The sequence below is a fragment of the Fringilla coelebs genome, assembly GCF_963513975.1.
Source record: "Fringilla coelebs genome assembly, chromosome: 14".
In the NCBI taxonomy this organism is placed as follows: Eukaryota; Metazoa; Chordata; class Aves; order Passeriformes; family Fringillidae; genus Fringilla; species Fringilla coelebs.
In genome coordinates this window covers 11838841-11859580 of record NC_140040.1, presented here as the reverse complement: position 1 = coordinate 11859580, position 20740 = coordinate 11838841, and the positions used below count along the sequence as shown (strand labels likewise).

The 20740-nt window shown below is 44.2% G+C and overlaps 1 protein-coding gene across 1 annotated transcript in view; it reads right to left on the bottom strand.

The window, feature by feature from the left end:
- Positions 1 to 2747, bottom strand: part of SALL1 (spalt like transcription factor 1) — a gene marked incomplete at both ends in the record, with an annotated part of 13421 nt that extends 10674 nt beyond the window's left edge. The window contains one exon of the mRNA XM_084215138.1: positions 2672 to 2747. Within this exon, the coding sequence (XP_084071264.1) occupies positions 2672 to 2747 (76 nt within the window). The remainder of the gene's footprint in view (positions 1 to 2671) is intronic.
- Positions 2748 to 20740: the final 17993 nt, after the last annotated feature.

Sequence of the window (20740 nt, the reverse complement as noted above, 5' to 3'; positions counted from 1 at the left end):
TTTACGGATTGGCTCAAAATTCTGCCCAGCAGTACCTGACTGCAAGTGCCCGCAGAGGCAGCGGTGCTCCCCTCGCTGCACCCTGCGCCAGCCGGACACGGATTAACAAACCTGAACTCACAGCGTGAAAAGAGAAGAAAGAGTTTTGCTTTGCAATTTCACAGGCACATAACGCAAACTCGTCCCCGCCGTAGCTCTCCCACCCCGTCTTGCTCAAGGGAGAAGCTGCTCCCAGGGCCGGGGACCCCGGAAAGGCGGGGGTAGCTCTATGCTAATGCTCCTGCAGCGTTCTGAGCCCTGAAGCAGCATTACAAAGCACACCTTCTAGGCAACTGACTCAAAACTTAGCGTCCAGCCATGTAAACCAGCCAGAAGGGAAAGGGGAGGCTCCTACAGATTTTGTAGTAGAGCACACTGCTTTTCTGAGGAAACTGGTCGATAGTTATAACACAGAATAAACTTCGTCATTCTCTCTAACTTACGACAGCCACCCAAACGAAACAAAAGCTTCACTTCCATGCCATCATTTCAGGCAAAATCCAACTTACTTCAAGGACATCCTTTAGCAACAGGCAGGAAAGCTGCTCAGTTAACATTCCTTTCTCACACTCCCACTGCACTTCATTTGAAAACGATGTGCAAAATCAGATCAAAAGACTAAAAACAGAAGAAAACGGCTACTTTAAAAAAAGATACTTTGAAGTGTTTTTGACCTGTTCCACCTACTAAAAACAAACAAAAAAAGATAGCACATGTCAAAAGATGCAATCATACGAAGTGAAGATGTAAAAAAATCCCTCTCTGCTTTTCTTTTCTCGGCTCACTTTAAGAAGTTCCAAGTTCTTTCACAGGAGGCCGATGAAAGACAACTAAAAACCTAACGCTTCTCCAACTGCTACTCCAAACTTCGAGCGGAAGTGGGAATAACATCGTAAGAAAAATAAATACGTTTACTGAGATGAGAAAGGGGATTATGCTGAGGAAACGGTAAAACTCGAGCGCATTCAAAGCTCACAAAACTCAGTTAAAAACCCCAAATCGACTCTCAGGACCCAAATTACTTTTAAGAAATGTTTCGCAGAGCTCCGCGGAGCCAGTGCTGATCTATTTGCTGGCGTACGAGAAGGGCATTCGGGGGATTTCGGAAGCCGGGTAAATGCTCCCAGCGAAGCACAACACCCCGCAAACTTTCCGCCCCGTTTCCACGCGCGGAGCCCGGGACCCTGTCCCGGCGGTGCCCCGGCGCGGCCGAGAGGCGCGGGCAGGGCGGCGGGGGCCGGGCGGCGGCTCGGCGGGCCCAGCGCTGCCGGCACCGCCGGGCGCGGAGCGGCCGCGGCAGCGGAGAGTCCCGCGCCGCCGCTTCCCCGAGAAGTTGCCGCGGGAAGCGGCGGGGCCGGGCCGGGAGGCGCAGGGGCTCCGCCGCGCCCGGTCCTCCCTTACCTGCCCGCCTGAAGCGCTTCTGCGCCGCGCCGCCCTCCGCACCCGCGGCCGCCGGGTCCCCCCGCGGCCCCCCGGCCCTCGCTCTCCTCATGGCCGCCGGGGGGCCGGAGCCTGCGCTGGCAGGGGCAGGGAGAACGCTCCCCGGGCCCCCGGCCGCGCCTCGAACCGACCACTTGTCGCCCCGCGTCCCAGCACAGGTACAGGCGGAGGCACGTCCCTTCCGCCGCCCGCCGGGCTGTGCCGAACTCCTACGAAATCCCCCTGTTCCGGAGGGGAGGGAAAAAGGGAGCAAAAAAAAAAAAAAAAAGAAAAAGATACTTCACACGCTCCCTCTGCAAATCCTGGCGGACACAAAGCCAGCGTTTATCCCTCGCTTACCGGCTTGGAGGGAAGCGGGAGACGTAGGAAAAAAAACCAACCAAACAAAAAAAAACCCAAAAACCACAACCTTAGGGAAAGCAAATCTGCTCCCCGATGCCCGGAGGCTCCGCGCTGCGGCCGCCGAGTCCCTTCTGAGCGCGGCGGCTGCGCGGAACCCGGCGCGGTAGCGGCAGCTCCCGGGACGGGGCGATCCCCCCGCGGCCCGGCCCGGCGGCGGCAACTTTTCCGCCTCCAGGAAGCCTTCGGTGCAGCCGGAGGCCGGGGCTGCGGGGCGGCGGGGCAGCGTCCTCCGCCCGGCGGGACTGCGGGGGAGCGGGGGGTGCGGGAGCGCTGGGGTCCGCGGGGGGGTGGGGGAGGCGGGCGAGAAAGTGGGTGCCCGGGGGGGATTTTCCGGCCCTTTTGGGGGGACGGCGCGGGCAGCGTGTGTGGCCGGACGGGGCATCCGTCCCGCGGGGCTACGGGATCAGCCGCCCCACCGCAGCCCCACTTTGTTTCCCAGCTCCGCGGGGCGCGGAGAGAGACGCGGGGGGCGCGGATCCGTCTCCCGCGGGCTCAGGATGCCAGACCGCCCCGCTGGGAGAGGGCGGAGGGAAAACATCAAAAAACGGAAAGAGTTTGGAGTTTCGTTAAGAAACAGACGAAACAAAACGCTGAGTTAAAAAAATAAGATAAAACCCAAGAACTTGGACCAAAACCTCAGAAGGACCCCCCTCCCCCCCGCATATAACTCCGGGAGATCCTGTTGTCCCGCACCAGTGCCCGGCGCGGTTCCGACTCCCCACAAGGTAAGTTCATCTATTTTGTGTGTGTTTGTGTTAAAATGTGTGCGAAGGAGAGGAGAAGAACTCACCATTTCGCTGGGATAACAAGGCCAGATCGGGATCGGATTGGAAATGCTGAGGCTTCGCCTGCTTCCTCCGCGACATGCTGGCTCAAACATCAGCTGGGGCAGAATAAAAAATTACTAAAAAAAAATCTTCTCAAAATTACGGAAATCGAGCCTCCCCCCCCCAGCCTCCCCGATCCTCCGCGCACCGCGCATGTGTCCTGCTATAATTATGATTATCAATAATGCATTGCGATTAATCATAGAGGGGCTCTTTGAAAGGCGATTGGCACATGGCCAGCTCTATTCAAACCAGCTCGCCTTAATCAATTAGGCGCTGATTTGCTGGAGACCCTTGTCTCTCCGCCGCTCCCACCCAATGAGTCGATCCATGTGGCAGGAGAAGGGGCTGGATTTCCCCAAAGCTGTTTGGATACAGTTTAACCCTCTTAGCAACCAGCTGGAGCTGCATCGCGCCATCCCGGTTACTATAGGAATGTGTCTCCCTTCGCCCCTTCCTCCAGCCCCGACGGGCTCCCCGCGCCTCCCGCCCTCCTTCCCGCAGTTTTGCCCTGCGTTTCACTTTTCTTTTTTCTTTCTTTTCTTTTTTTTCTTTCTTCTTCTTCTTTTTTTTTTTTTTTTTTTTTTTTAACTCCCCCCGTCTCGCCCGCAGTCCGCACCGGTGGAGGGAGGGCAGGGTGACCAATAATCGATCGGGGGAGGACGCACGGCTGGGGCGGCTGGCAGGGAGCAGCGGCCCCGGAGGATCGGCACCGCACACGGCAAGTGCCTGCAAGGGGAGAGCCCGGCCCCGCTCCGGCCGCCGCCGCGCTGCCGCTTGCTCCGTCCCGCTGCTGCAAAAAAGTTTCTGGTGTATTTTTTTTCTTGGTTTTGTTTTTTTGGATTTTTTTCCCCTTCCTCTTGTCCCCCCATTTACAAATAAAAATCCATTTCGCCCTCTCCCAGGTCTCTCTCCCACTCCCCCCACCACCACCACTTCTCTTTCCATATATCAAGGCCCGAGGGGTGCTGAAAATAGGAAGGGTTTGTTTTTTACCTCACACATTCCCAGGACAATTAGGGCGCCGCTGGGAGCGGCGGGCGGACCAGGCGGCCGCTCCGCCCCCGCGCCGCGCGGGTTGGCTGCGCTCGCCGTCAGTCCGCCCGGGGAGCCCGGTGCGAACGGCGGCGGGGCCGCGGCCGGGGGCGCGTCCCGCTCCGCGGCCCCGCTCTGCTCCCCCGACCCCCCCTCCCCCGGCTCGCTCCTGACTTTTGTTCCCTCTTGGACGTGGGAGCGACGCGCATCTGCCCGCCGGAGGCGCCCCCGGCCGCGCCGAGCGCGGAGCGGAGCGGCCCGGCCCGGCCCGCGGTGCTGGCGGTGCGCGCAGGCGGAGCCGGCCGGGCCGCGCCGGGCTGAGGGTGGCGCGGCGGGGCCGTCGCGGGGCCCCCGCGCTCCCCACGGCCGCTCCTTGTGCCCGGTCCCCATCGCTCCCGGCGCCGGGACCCTGCCGCGGCACGCATCGCCGCCAAACTTTTACGCCCATGTGTTACTTCCGAGGAGGAACCTCTCGCAAATAAATGTCACGATCTTGGAATAAAAAGTATAGTTGCACGGAGGCTACAAACAAGGCTCTTTTTAATATCTCGTATATCCAGCGATGCACGTACGCTGTGGGTAAATGGTGGGTGTCCCCCTGAGCTCCGCTCTCCGCGCCCCTCCGCGCGTGACGCTGCTGCGGGCGCGGAAAGTTACTCTGTAAAATAAGCTGAACTGGCAGAAGCGGGAGCACCGGCGTTTCTTTCCCTCCACCCTGACCCATCTAGTGCTCTCTCCTCCCACTCCCCCCGCTGGATTATTTACTCTTCTATAGAAGCTACTCCTTTTTCCCGTATTAATATTAACAAACTCTCTGTAAAAGCAAGAGGCTGATCTGATCCAACTCATTTCAATTTCAAATGAGCCGGTAAAGCCTAGAGAGTGAGCGAGAGGAGAAAGGAGAGAGGGACAAATCTTCCCATTCGAGGAACCGGCTTACTGGCGTTTTCTTCTCATTATTAAACGAAAGAGATTGTAAAACGTTTATCTATAAGGGTGGGGGGAAGAAAAACAGTCGTAAAACCCAACCAAACAAACGCATACGAACCGAAAAAATCCTCCCAGGTGCCACTCCAGTATTTAGTCAGCGTTGCAAAGTGGTCACTGACGCTTCTTTTCATTTCTGCACAGGGCGAGCCCCCTCCCTCCCCGCAGCATTCGGTACAGTAGATTTTGAGAAAAAGACAAACGAAGCTATCAGCGGGGATGATGTTGAAGAATGAAGATAATAATGTTGCTATAGGTGGTACTTCACATGACATTATTTTTCACTGAATATTTAAAGAGATGTTTCGGCAGAGATGGATACACTCAGCGCAGGCTGTCACCCTCCGTACCCTGAGACAGTGGGAAAGAAACCGAACCTGAACGCAGAGAAACGCGCTCCTTACTCACTGCTAGCCACACGTAGATGCACACAAAATACCCAAGCGGATCTATTTGCACATTTATGCCTGTATTTCTAACTGCATCAATCACTCCATTAGCTTCCTACGGTTTCTAAGCTAGACGATCTCCCCAAATTATTCGCGTTCACAATTTCATTTTACTTTTGCCGATTAAGCTTGAGACAAATTTCCCCAGATGCGCAGTACCTTTGCTTCGTGGCTGGAAAAAGGCGGCCGTGGACAGGTAATTAAAAAAAACAACAACAGCAACAACAAGTCGAAAAAGAGTAGCTTAAAGAAAAAGAAATTAATTTGGAGAATTTAAGTTCTACAACTTTTTTTTTTTCGTTTCTCTTCTCCTCGCTAGTGTTAAAGCGGCGCCTGGTATTTCATCCAAGACCGATTGATTATTTATTGTTTGTTTTCCTCTCCTTCGCTGGGGGCCGGCAGGGGTGGGGAATGGGTGGGGGCAGAGCAGCAGTGCCAGGGCTAGAGAAAAATCGGTCTTTATTGTTGTTGATAGCAATACATCAATTAAACGTCATTGTCTCTAACAGAAGTTGTGAGAGTTCACAAGCGTAAATACTCTGATCCCGGGTTTTCCCTCTCGATGTTCCGAATGACAGTGACATATTTTTCCCTCCCCGCCACACCTTGGAGATTTTTTCCCCCTCTCGGATTATTCTTTTTAATGGAGGTGGGAGGCTTTCTAATGTGCTTCAATGCAAATCAGCCTGGCTGCAAGACACCCGTGGTGGGGATCGATCTCCAGTTCATTGAGATGAGCACTGAAGGGAGATGGTAAACAGGGGATAATTTGCAGTTCATTCTGCTGAGAGACGATTCCAATGAGATGCATCACACTAGACTGGATTATTGTTATTCAGGTTTGCGAACAGCCGCAACACCCTTAGCTCGACGGAGTTAAAAGCGGCACGATCCCCTCGTAGTTCTAAAACATCTTCAATAACTATCGGGGGGTACGTGTGGGGGGGGAGGAAATCCGATTGATTTCCCGTTTTGTGCCCATGACCCCCGAGCCCCCGGGCCGAGCGGCGCGGGGCGGGCGCTGCTCCGCGGCGGCGGCGGCCGAGGGTCGGGGCAGCCCAACCTGCGGCTCCGCACGGCAGAGCGCTGCCCCGCAGCGCCCGCACCTCCGCCCTGCCGAAATACCCGCTTCCCACCTAGCAGGGCGCTTGGGCTTTTATTAATGGAGGTTTTTCTCCCTTCATTCTCTTCCTCCTCCGTTTTCTGTGTTCTCTGTTTGCCTCTGTTTTAAACTGAAAAAGCCACACTTCTCTGGAGTTCCGAACGGCGCTCCAGCTGACCTCGCAAGTTCGCCGTTTGTCAGCTAACACAGGTTACATATATTTTAGAAATGTGTGTAATTAGGGGCTTCCAGATGCTGCAGTCAGCTGGGAACTTGGCTTTATGCTCCGATGTATAATAAACTTTTGAGACAGTCCTGGGGCGCAGCTACCCCGGGGCAGGGAGCACCAGCTCTCCGGAATTGTTTCATTATCAATAGCCCGGATCACGCTATTCACTATAGACATTGCAAGTCCTGTGACTCTGTGGGTTTAGGTAGGACTACTTTTGTGGGCATGCTGTCAGCTTCCCCCTTTCTTGCTCTCTTCTGCCCTTTTTTTTTTTTTTTAAATTAAAAATTTAAAAATTAAAAAAAAATTCTAATGGTGGTTCTACGGGGGGAAGAAAGAGAAAAAAAAAAAAAAAAGAAAAAAATAAAGAGGAAGGGGCACCAGAATTTAATCCTTCGCCATTATTACTGACAACTAATAATTGATCATTGCTCGCAAAAACAAGCTTTTACCCGCGTAATTGAATCGTAAGCAATACGGGTTTAGTCAAAGCAAAAAGAAAAAAAAAAATAGAGGGAAAGAACCTCTCCCTTTCTCTGCCCTAAATCCCAGAGAATCGCAGTGATGGGGACTCCTCCGCCCCCGAGATAAAAATGACTAATGCCATAATCAGCCAAGGTGGGATTATTCAATTCAATTGTTTCTTTACACATTTGCTGCCTTTTGTTTGACCTGATGTCTGGCAAATTTTTACACCTAGCTGTCCCTTTTGAGTTTATTGATGAAGGTGCTTCTGAAATGATTATCAGGAGATTTACAGCCATCACTACCCACCTACGGGAAAAGTAGTAAAATCAATCCCTCAATCAATCAGACCCCTCTGTGCATATCTTTTTAATCTGCTCTTTTAGCTGTTTTATTACAACGCGAGCATTAAATATGTTTGTTTCAAATTTAACACGAATGCCTCCGAAGGACTCTGTCAATTTAGACATAAATCATGAAGTAAACAAGCTGGATGGAAAATTCTCTCACTCGGGCAAGAATGTTAAAACCCAAGGAGTAAAAAAATCTCCCGCATCAGTATATGGGCAACTCTGTATGTACAGCCAGCAAGGCAGGAAAACAACAAACAGAAAGATAAATATGCAACTCTGCAAAAGATTTCCATGCACTTTTACAGGACCAGAGAATGCTAGCAAATACAAATACTTTCACACCCTCAAGTCCATCATTATTTCCTCTGATATCTTTATATATATATATATATCAGAATATCTTCTTTCCTGTGTTAAGAAAAATAACTTTTTTTAAAATTAAATACCATATACTTGAGAAAGTGTCTTGATTCTTGATTCCAACATTATTATTGATCCCAAGGTATCTCTATCCTTTATATGCCTTTTTGAGGGGCTAAAAAAGAAATTAGAGGGTATTTGAGGTAGGCTGCTTAGGTCACTGATTACACAGTGGTCATCAGGTATGGACAGAGTAAATCTATAAGTTCTATAGAGAACCAAGATTTTTATTTGGTGCCACAGGGGAAGTTTTCTCTGCAAGCCACATGCCTTTGCATCCCAGTTTAATTTTTTTTTTAATATCCTAGTGTATCGCAGCCATATAAAGCCACCATGTGGCTCCATCAGAAAACCAGAAGTTTAGAAATGAAGTGACAAAAATTTCTCCAGCTTTAGGTTAAAAAAAAAAAAACCCCAAAAAAACCCAAATAAAACCAAACAAAAAAAAACCAACAAAAAAATCTATTCTGAGTTACAAAGACATCTTTCAAAGACATATTGTAATGTCTCAACACAAAAAAAAACCCTCTGGATAGGACAAGGGAAAAAAAGGACACTGAAATATGAATTGTGTACATGACAAAAGAAGAGCCATGAATAATTGCATCTGATATCAGATGATGAGATGTAACCTGCAATATCAGCCAACAATTCCCCCAAACATCTTGTTTTATGGAAAGTGCCTTTATACAGTAGGAAAACTTCACAGCTTCTATCACTGTTCATCCAGATATCTATTACTGGGAGCCCTAGTGTCAATTTTAAATAAAATATTATAGTTATAATTTCTTTGTCAAAGTGCTACTTAAAATAGTATAAAATATGGAAATGGGAGCCATTTAAAAACAAATGAAGGAGCAAGACAAAGGGATCTATTTTCCAGGATATTTAGGGGAAAAATTAAGTTCTTAAAAAGGTGTTCCCTTAGGATCTGCTTACCTTTAAATTAAAATTACACAAAAATTCTGTAGTCTGTCAAAATATAAACACAAGGACAAAATTTCACATGAATATTTTCTCTGAAATAGAACCTACAGATGATTTCTACAGGGTAGTCATCTAACAAAGTAAAACCTGTTGTCACAAAAAGATTTACACTGCAAATCAAAGTTACAAAGTACACACGTTTATTTACATTTTAAAGTTTCATTTTAAACTGGAGAATACGTAGTGATTAAAGACTAAACATGCTTCAAACCTCAGGGGGAATGTTGCCTGTAGAGTCCCAAATTTCTTGCCTAATGAAATGAACCTGACAACCCCTCTCCTTTCCATGACATATTTTTGATTCAAATACAGTGGAAGTATTTGTAAGTACATACATTTTGTTTGCATAATATTGAGGTGCCCTGATTAATGCATGGTGTTTACAACGTGAAAATTGTCATGCTCTCTGCATCAACACAAGGAGCTGGCCTGGCAGCAGCTAGTTGCAATAAACTAAATGCCTCATGAATAATGTTCTGCTTTCCATGCCTGAGCTAAGCAGAATCTTCCCCATCCACCTTTTGCCCCCAGTTTGAGCCAGTCTGTTAAGAGAGCTGGTCTGCAATGGTGCTGTGCAGGACACAGCTCTCTTGAGTGCAAATATGTTTGCTCACTGACTTGTGCATGCTCTATCTGGGTCCTGTGGGGACCCCATTTCCTCATGGAGCAATCTGATCCCCAGCCACATTTTTTCAGTTTTCTTTTCTTCCCATTAATGATCATATAATATTCAGGTGGCAACAACAGCCACTACCTACCTCAAAAGGTAATTCCAGGAGTTTCTGATTTCTTAGAAAAATTTTTCAGCAGAAAAGAAAGAGTTGAGCACTGAACTGCCAGCCAGCTCTACTGAACTATCAGCAGATACTACATCAGTGACCCAGAAAGAGCCTTGAAAAGTACTGCTTCATAAACCCAAGATCACACAGTTATCACCCAGAAAATGAGACTCACAGTTTCCTTTCCTTATGTAAGAAAAGCTCAAGTAACAGGATTCAAAGAGCAATCCTCACAAAGAGACTTAAAAGACCCTTCCTCAGAAATCCAGAAACCAGATTTGGGGTTAGAAAAATTGTTTCCATCCTTCATATGCTTTATATAGTATGCCTGGGCTTTCATCCTGCTGTACAAGCCATGTCTTGAATCTCACCCTGAGTTACGTATTCTGTGTTTCAGTCCTTCTTCACAGAACTTCAAACTCCCTCTCAAATGCAGTGTCCAGGGCTGCAGAACATGTCTATTTACATCCCTAAGCAGCTTTCTGCAGACTAGCTGGCTCTCCCCAGGACTGTACACAATCATTAAGCTCATCTGAGCTTGCTCCTAGCCACTGACACCCTAGAAGTACTACCTGAATGAGAATTTAAAGCTTGAGTAGGTTTTACTACTAGAGCTATGTGGTGCAAAAATCATATGTGCAAAGACAAATGTAACCCCAGTCTGAAATGGTTCAGCAATTCAGCTGCTTGTCATGCACTGCAACAGGAAAACAAAAGAGGGAGAATTGTACTTGAATATAAGACAACATGGCACATTTAGGAATTGCACCAAACACCAGTGCTTATTCTACTTCCATTTGTGAAGAAGGATACATCATTTACTCACTTCTGAGACCACGAAAAGACACTTTTCCTCAGAAGCTTGCCCAATGTAAGTGCCCAATCCTAAACATCATCAGTGTCACTCATCCTTGTGCAGAAAGCAGAGCATTGACAGCACAGACTGAGCAGTGTTTCAGTCCAGAACTACTGTGAGTGATTTTGGAGCAGGGGTAACTGTGATGATCAAACCTGTTCCTGACCACGGTTCCTCCCTGCCCCACGCCTGGATGGCCCTGTCCCACCAGGCTGTGCTGCTCTGCCATTGGCACAAACGCTTGCATGACATGGAAATCTCCTGCACGGGGCAACAATGCGTGGTACAGTAACTTCTTAAGCTGTTCCAGCTGTTTGCAAATAAAATATGCGTCTGAGCCCCCAGTCTATACAAACTGATTTCCGAGAGGAGCTCTAGTTGTGTGGCGGTGCCAGATCAGGGCCATTACTAACTGCAGAGGAGCATAAACAACTGCAGAGAGAGAAAAGATTTAGAGAAGGCACCAGTGACAACGATTAGCATGTAAATCCCGTACCTCTTAGCGAGAGCTCTCTTGTTAACATGCTTAGTTGACAGTCGGCACACCTTTGCATTCCCATATATTTTAAGGCTTGAAGTCACTTGTTCTGTCTCTCAAGTTTACTCAGCCTGGCTTCTTCTGTGGTTGAAGCAGCTTCCATTTTCATGCTGCACAAAAGCACAAGCAATGCCATAATACATAAGAATAACAGTTTAATGGAAACATAGAGCCAAATGCTAAATGTACTGAATTAAGTGGAATTAATGAAAGGATAAATATGGTCCATTCCCTCCTCCAGCTCCAGTACTGTCCTCTCCAACACTGTACATATAATCTCACAACACAATAACATTGCTGTACTCACTCAGTGCAAGCAGGATCATTCACTTACTCTTTGTTTCAGTCCTACAATTTTCAAATAGCAAAATTCAGTTTCGGGCAGCTCTATTCTCAAAGGGCTGCCAGACCCTCTGCTCCTTTTCCCCAGTGCTGACAGATTGTTCTACAGTGGGACAAGACCTGCCCATGTCCAGCAATGCTCATCCTGAGCAGAAGCAATAATGAAACCCAGTGCAAAGGTAAAAAGCAAGATGGGTGTGAGCCTAAGGGGGGAGAGACAGGTACATCTGCATCCCGGGCCAGCAGTGCCACCACCAGCCCCCAGAGCAGCAGCAGCTGCCCAGGGCTGCAGAATGTTCAGTAACACTTTCTTGTGCTAGAGACTGTGCCTTGTGAGGGGCCTACCTTTAATGTTTTGCCTAGAGCAACGAAATCCAGTAACGGGTGCTGGTTGCCACATTCGGGGGAGCCTGCAGGAACTGCTTGCTGCTGACTGGGAAAGCACTCACTGCTTCTCAAAGCAAAACTACTGTGACATTTTAGGAGTACAGCCCTTTTAACCACCTGTTCAAATCTGCTAATCACAGGTAATGGCTCTTAAAGGGGATTACTCAAAGACAATAAAAATACTAAAAAACCAAAGACAAAAACTGTTGCTAGTAATTTGCAGCATTTTTTTTTGTGATGTCATGCTATAATTTTTGCAATAATTGTAGCCAATAACACACTATGTAAAGTTCTCAAGGGATTGATTCTCTGATCAGAAATTAACTGAAGAATATGCTTTGCATTTCTTATTATTCTACTTTCTTATTGTCATTCTCATAAAATCAAGCAAAGTGATAAGTGGAATGCCTAGAAACAGCCAGAATTTAATCTGGATGAATTACACAAAATATATCTGTCCTGGAAGAGTATCTGCTTTTAAGGAGTTATATACCACCACAGAGAATACAACATTCTGCACCTGAAGCATTGGCACATATCAACAAGATTATATTAATTCCAGTGTAGAAAGCTGACATTGTTGGATACTGCTTGGAAATGTGCATGTTGTAAAACTAGAAAAAAAAAGCTACAAAATTGGAACTTAATTGAGAATACTTTCATTTTATAGCAAACCATATTGTAGATGTTTACATTGTATTCAATAAATATTAAGCATAAACCCTAATTTAACCCCAGATTTTTTTAGGGTCAAAATTTTTGGAAAATCCAGGTGTCATCCCAAACTTTTACCCTTTTAATTGGCAATCCCAGCCCCCTTTTAGGTAGGCAGATCCTCAGTGGTGTGGCCACACAGTCAGGGGCCAAAACTGCCTTGGTGGCACTTGGCCTCAGTGTGCCCCTGGTCTGTTTTGCCTGTGGGTCCCATGGTTTCAGGATCAGGAGGTTTGTGTGTAAAGCTTGTAAAATCTTAGAAGAATACAAAGGATATTTTGTAAAGTTTCCCTAGAAACATCTTTTTCAAGCCATGTGGTGTTGCTGGATAGGGATTTAGTCTATCCAAATAAAACCAGTAGCACTTTTCAGTGCATAGAGCACAGATTCATCAAGTGGCTCAGTTGCAATGTGTTCTAGGTTCCTGGAAAATGAAAGGTCAGATCAGATGTTCTTTAGAGGTCTCTCCCAGCCATTCTATGAGTCCATGACAGGGCAACATGATTTTACTTGAAACTATATTATTCACACGCTTGATGATTTATTATATCTTTCAAAATCAAATAATCAATATAATTTGGGCTTTATTGCTGAAAGAATGAAATTGCTTGACTGACACAAGATAGTGAACTAATGACATTAGAAGCTCTGGCTCTTTTATTTCTCTTTCACTCAGAAAAGAGCAAAACAATCTGGATTTGTTCTGAACAAAATTGCAATACTGCAGGCTAAAACTTTACTTCTCAATCTAAAAACTTTCCTTCTCAATTTAAATTCATTTTAAATTGTTATGCTTTACAAACTTCCAAATGGGATTCTAATTGTTGACAGACATTTTACATTACATGTGTCTATCACTTTGATTTAATATGCATTTTCAATGAAATTTAAAAAAGGCCTCTAAGGTGGCAATTTAACAGCAAGACATGCTGTGAATTTTAGATATAAAAAATATCTAGTTTTCAAGGGTTTTTTGTACATGTGAAAATGGCCCTCCAGAAAAAAAATAAAAAAAATCAGAGAACGTCTGTATGGCTGAGTTATCAGAAGCTAAATATCTCCAAGAACATTACCTACTGTTTTAATCAATCACAGTCATCAGAGGCAAACCAGGTTTTACATTTATGCAGCTTTTCAGTAGTGCACTTCAGAAAGTATTAACCATAAAAGAAATAGAATGTATTTGGAAATCCTATGTCTGGTTTATTACATCTCATGACCTGATTTAATTTTCTTCTACAGAAAACCCACATTGAAATGTCTGCAAGTAATAGGTACTTGTTGTCAACTTTGATAAGAGACATTTGAAAGGAATGCCAAATGTATTGTGAAAGATAAGAGAACAGCAGCTTCTCTGGGTCCTTAAAACAGTGGAAACCAGACTTAGGAGAGCACACAACTACAGAACAGACCCGTTCTATATCATGTCTACTTTTGAAATCATCAGAATTGTAGTTAATGTTTAAACCCTAAGCTATAGACATTGACAGCACAGTGGGAACACTTCTCTATCTTTAACTTATAATTTTTAAACCAAATAATTCACTACTTTTGAATTCTTGCATTTTCGTCATAACATTAATAAAAACATCTTTGGCTGGCTTATTTTATATAAATAGCTTTAGATATCTTGTTTAAGAGGTCCTGCAGGGTGTCCCAAAACCTACACTTGATGGCAAGAATAAACATTCATTAAACTTCAAAGGCTGCCAAAAGTCTAGTTATTTTGATTTAGGGGAATCATTTAAATTAATCCCTCAGCCTGAGTAGAAAATACGTAATATAATCCATTTCTCTGTCTCCAGCTTCGAGTCACACTGGAAAAAAAAATACTGCTTTGCTAATGTTTTCTGTTTTGAAAAACTGGGGAAAAATTAAGTCTTCATATATTTTTTAAGAATTCTGGCTTAGTGACATTAAGAAACAAATATTATAATACACAACTGTGTACTTACATCTCTGTGTAACTGCTGTTAAACCTAGACACACAATGGAGTTCTTCAGTGGGAGCAGTAAAACCAGATTTTATGTTTGTGTGTGTGTGTGTGTGTATATATATATATCTGTAATTTTTTTTTTTTAAGAAAATAATCTATTTTTTTGAATGGCTTTCTGCCTTACCACCCCCAACTCAACTGAGTGCTGCTGTGCTGCAGAAAACTCAGTCACCTTTGTAACAGATCTTTTTTTGCTGAGGGCCCCTTAAAATTTGGGAGAAACCTTAGTACGATGAAGAGCTGGGTTTAAAACGATTTTGTGCTTTAAAATGAATACACTCTTCATCTGAAAGAAGCGTGTAGGGTGTACTTGGACAGACGCACTGAGGAAAAAAATGAAAGGAGGGAGAAGCTCAGCTATTGTAAATCACTGCAATGCCACTGAGGCCAATTCAGATGAGCTGAGGTTGTGGCCTAATATTTGTGCTGAAATGTTGCAGCTATAGCTGTATCCCTGAGCTGTATAAATATTTGTTGAAAGCTGACTGTTAGGGTGCAAGGGGTGGATTGCTCATCAGCAAATAGTGAGGGCCCCTGTCTTTTCACCTTTCTTAAGGAAACCTTCCATTTTTGAGGGCTGGGAATTTTGACTGAGTACATGTATGATCCTTCTTGCTTTGTGCATGGATTGTTCTGTGTGCAGTGGAACAGGAATTTCCATCTGGACTTTTGAACTTGCACTCGCCTGGGTGTCCGGCCCTGATTCATGCCATGCACTGTACATGAATGACCAGCAATGTTTACAAAATGAATTAGCTTGACTCCAACTCTCCAGCCAGAAAGTAATCAAAGTGAAGAGCCAAGCTATTTCTGAAATTCCAGCTTCCCTAGCTAGAAACTGCACGCTCTGTCTCGCTAGTCAGGGTATTAATGCAAAATGTACATGTTCTATACTGGAGGACAATTAATAACAGCAGTGATTCTGAGCAGTCGACAGACATTAACTATTGCACCCCCAAAGTGCTCTTGTGTGGTAGGCAAGTCTGACTGCAGCACATGGTACAGAGAAAAAAAAAAAAAGAGTGAAAATATCTATATCAGTAAGTGATTATGAGTTGTAGGATGTTCTTTTTGGTTCTTTCTTCTTCCAAATTAAATTCCAGTTAACATTTTATTTCACTTTTGAATGAATACATGTATTCATTGACACATTCAGGAATCTTTGTATGCAAATATTTTTAGTAGGGCTACTCATAACCAGTATCCCTAAAATCTTGGAAACTTTATTTTCTCATCAACAATCCTAATTTAAGCATTTAGGAACAACAGAACTATCTTTAGAATAATCTCATCCTATAAAATACATTAGCCTTTGCTAAATTTAATATAAAACATTGTTAGGAAAGAAGACAATGTTACATGATACATTTTGTTTGAGATGGTCTGAAACTCAAAACGTATCACTGAAATTTCCCTCTGAAAACAAACCTCCTGGATCTGAAAAGCCCACAGCATATAAAGCTGGAGATGTCTCAGAGCCAAATTGTTTGCTCCTGTAAATGGTTAGAGCTCCACAGAGGGGGGATATGAAATAAGGCACTGTTGATTTTACAGCAGAGCATCTGAACCACTTCCCCTGCTCTAGTCAGTTTAATGCAAAATTAAAAGAAAACTAAACCCCGATTAGCATGTGAGCTCTTCATTGGCAAATTGGCATAACTGCACTGGATATCTGACTTAGGCAGGGTTTTCAGGACTTACCACCAAGAAGATCTCGGCCGTGGTATTTTAATGGTGATTTCATGTGGGTGGGTAGGAACCTGATTCTTCATCCTTATTCAAGCTGAAAACCAGGAATGCACTACAGAGATATAGATCAGTTGAGAAATTGATTGTTTGCAGGGAGGGAGGGTAAAGTGGCTCAGTTATTCCAAAATTAGCAACTGCTAGTGTTGTGTATAGCTCAGGCCAAATGACAAGTGAATGATGCTGCCCAACACCTCCCCATCTATATCATACCTGCATCCAGCCCCTGGTGACTTGTATTTCCTGAATGGACTAGCAAATCCAGGACTGTTAAATCGAAAATATCTGAATAAAATAGCTTGGCAGGATATCTTTAACATTATCTAAAAATCAGAGGTTAATAAATAGTTAAATTTAGCTGTAGCTTCTCTTAAGTAGTTTGAACATAAGTCAATATTTTTGTCTTTTGTTGTCTCAGGGTTTCTACAGGAGCAGAGAGAATTTCCTCAATGATTTTTCTACACTTTATAGCATTATGCCTTTGTGCTATTATCCATCTGTATCCTTATCTAACATGTTATCAACTGTATGAAAATAAGTAGCAGTCCCTTCAGCCCACAGCAAGTATCAATAGGAAGAATGACAGTGGCTAGTTTGCACACTTGAAATGGTTTATTTGTTGCAATCCTGTGCACAAGATGTTTATCAGTAAGCACCAGACAGCCATGCAGAAGAAGGAGCCTTAATTCTGTCTGAGACAGCCTCTTATTGCTATTGATAGTTAGCATCAGTGTCCAGTCTGAGAAATGGAAGTGCTGCAGGCAACTTCAGTCAAGACACCCTATTGATCTACTGCTTCCTCTGCATCCCTGAAGCTAGAGAAGAAAAATAAAAAGGGGAGGAAAAGCCTGCTGTATAAGGGGCAATGCAGCAGTCTGTGTCTTGCCATCATTCAGAGGGGTGTGTATGTGCATGGATATTCCTGATATTCAGTACCTTAGACAACTGTAAATCACACGCACAGCCATGATAAATATAAATGTCAATGTGTGGGAAATGTCCTTTATATAAGAGGTGTCACTAGAACTACATTTTTAGCATGAAACATTTTTTCTGCTTTTTATTTTTCATTGACTTATTGTGCTTCTGTTATATCCTGTCTAACACAATCAATCTAAAGCATAATATCTGAGAGTCCTATTCATAAATAATACATATTTGGGTCATTTTCATTTGTATCCTACAATGAAGATTTACAAGCCAGAAACAAAACAAGAAACAATGTGTGGAATGCTCTTATTCAGTGGATAAGAATATATTACTGTGATCAATTAATCTGCTTTTCTCTGCATTAGGTGGACATCTTTATGGTGCATCCATAAGGGTTTATAACTTGGGAGAGACAGAATCAGCTCTAAGGCTCTAACATAAAATGCCTATACTGAGAAAAGAGAAACTTTCCTGAAGTTTTTTTTTGCTTGGTTGTGCCTTTTTTTCCCCCATTATTGTTGTTTTTTGATAGGAAATGTGTTAATTTTGGCAAAGTTAAATGCAGCAATAACTTATCCATCAACATAGTATGTTACTCTGCCCTACATTCTACCTCTCATGTTAAATGAACAAAAAATTGACTGCAATAATTCTGGGGATTTTCATTCAAAGATAGTCCCATTTTCCTACCAACCACACAATTCATTCTACAGGAGGGAAGACTGACACGCAGAAAGGTCCCAGCTCAGTTTTTAGGGCCAAAAATTACTAGGCAAAATTAAGTAAAATAAAAATAAAATCTGTTCATAGAAATTGCAGGGGAACAAGAGAGGTGAAAGGGAGACTCCACTTGGTGCTGGTTTGCAGTTTAAGAACCTGCAGGCCCTGGTGCAGTCACCAGGAGGGCTGGTGCTCTGAGCTCGGGCCATGGCAGAGGAGCAGCAGTAATGGCCCAGCTGATCAGCAATTTTGCCTGCACAGAAAGGAGCAAAAGTGGTGATTTAAAGTCAGCCAGAGGTACTTTAGGAAGCAAAGCCAGAACATACAATAACTTTGCAAGCAATATAAACTGTTGGGGGAAAGTGGGGGTGAATGGTGGGAATGGGGACAAGGCTGCTCGCTGTCACAGTTCCCCCCATTTGCCTTAGAGATGCAGCCCAGGCTCTGCTCAGACTCTGGGCCTCAGAGTGGGTTATTGCATTAGTTTTCCAAATCTGGAAATTTGCTACAAGTGCATCTCAGATAAAAATTGAAATGAGTTTTGCAACTATGGCAAAAAAAGCAATTTTACATTTCATAGGCCTTTTAAAACCCTTTTCAATAGAAAATAAAAATAACAGTAAGGGGAAAAAAAGGCTACATTTCCATTCCCGTTTTTATAGTTGGACGTTGCAGATGTTTCTGGGTCAGAGGTGAACATGTCTTTAGGTGTCAAAAGATGCAATAACCTGAGTCAAAAATGGCCCAGTCCCCAGAACCGTGACTGTGTGCCAGAATATCCCCACCTTAGAAGCTTGCTGGCAGCAATGTGCTCCAGGTGTCTTACACTATACAGACCTGGTAGTCATTTTAATATTTTCCATGCTCATGTAAATGGACTTGATGTGTGTTCATCAAATGTGGGAAAATCCCACAGAATTGTGTGCCATCTGTTTATAGGTAAAAGGTCTGCTTTGCTGACAATCTAGTGTAAAATCGGAACACAGAATGAAAGCAAGCACGCTTTTGTTTTGTTCTGGTTTGGTTTTATAAATCTGAGGCTTAATGTCATATTAAAAGCCTAACAAAGTTCAAAGGTTCATTCTGTTTGGATAACAGCACGCTGTCCTTCTCAGATGTGTGGATATTACCTGAGCTACACAGAACTCTTAAATCTGCACCACGTGGCTACAACTTGCAACCTAATGAAACCCTTAGCACACCCAGAAGTCAGCAGGACCTGGGGAGGGTGCAAGGGCCACAGCCTGGGCAGCTGGGTGCCTGCACTGGTGGCCTGAACCAGAAACCTCTGTGAAACACCAGCATTTGCACTGACAGCATTTCAACACGTGTGCTTGGCCTCAAGTGAGAAACACAAGCTGAAGCAAAAATGGAAAGGCTCATTTTGAAAAAGCGTCACCTTATTTTATATAACACTCAATAGTGAATTTGGTTTTTTTGTTAGAATTAAAGCCAGGTTTAATTCAATTAATATGGTAGATGCCAATCAAAGTGTCCATCGTTATTATTTTGGTTTGTTTTATACAAGATTGTATAAAGGACAAAAGGCAGTCATGTCTGAGCTACGACATTAAAGGAAGGCTGTGGTCACAGAGATCTTCAACATCAGTTGACAGACATTGACCAGTCATCAGAAGAGGAATTTGAGACCTTTCTTGTCCTTTCACACTCCATGTGGAACACGTGCTTACACTTTTCTACAGAGAACTGATAACCAGACCTGGGAAATTTATACCTGAATAGAGGCAGATGTCAGAAGATGACGTCAAAGGGTTTTAAAAGAGTATTTTCATTACACTTACCATAGAGTGAGTCTTGGGTGAAAGAAGAGTTAATGCAGCTGGCAGAGGAGGAAAAACATCAGAGGAAAATAAACTGATAAAATTGATCAAATCCAGACATATTCAATCTAAAATCTCAAATGGGATTCAAGGTATGCTGGAAGGATGCTAGAGCATCAAATGCTGTTAAACCATCCGCTACAACCTGAGAAGAAGACAAAACAAAATCTCTGTAGAGAGATGCTCTGGCTGCTCAGAGCAAGAGGCAGGTCAGTGTATCTCCACTGAGATAGGCTCCACTGCTCTTCACTTGCTTAACCCCGCCTCTACTGGCCCAAACCAGTTATCTTAACCTTGCCACCAGCATTGTACTGAGATGTAGAAGTTGAGAAAGAGAGTTTGAAAGTGCCTGTGGTCAGCTAATTGGGAAAACAACCAGTTCCCTGCAGTATAATCTACCCCATTGGCCAAAAGAGACACGTTTTATATGTTCAATCAGAAAAGTGCAACTCCTCCAGTAATGTGGCTGAGACATTTACTTTGAATACTGAGGAATCTTATTTTCAAGGTCAAGTTGAGGTTTCCTGGGTTCAGACTAAAATACTTTGTAGGGCCAAAGAAATATTTACTGGGTTCTAGGGAGCAGGGAGTAGATGTGTAATTTGAACGTATTTCAAGTCATCCTGGGAGGTCTTTTTGTTTTTACATATTTGTGTCTCCTCAGACAACCTTTCTATTTTTTTTCCCCCAAGAAATTGGAAGTGAAGAAAATTATGATATTTTTTGCCCCTACATTTCAGTTGGGCCATTTCCTGCATTGAACCAGAGAACCTGCTTTATTTGCACCCTTTCCAGTGCATCATATGAAACCATACAGACAAATTTTGTGCAAGGACTGCCATTCCTTGTGTTAAACTAGAAGGATTTTCTGTATGAAGCAATGATTTTTTTTTATGTGACCTTTGACAGTGAGAATGTTGGACGGCCAATGGTAGGTGGAGCTTCACAGGCACTCATAAATTAAGCAGCAGCATTTTACAAATGAGCTTCATAATGAGTGAGTGGTTGAAAGATGTGCTATTGCATGCTAGACCTTAACATCCAAACACAAAAACTATCACCTAGCCCAGGAATGGCAGTAAAAAGTTAAAAGGAATATTCAATATTATCAATCACATAAAAAAAAAAATGAGAGAACTTCTTACAGCTGCCAAA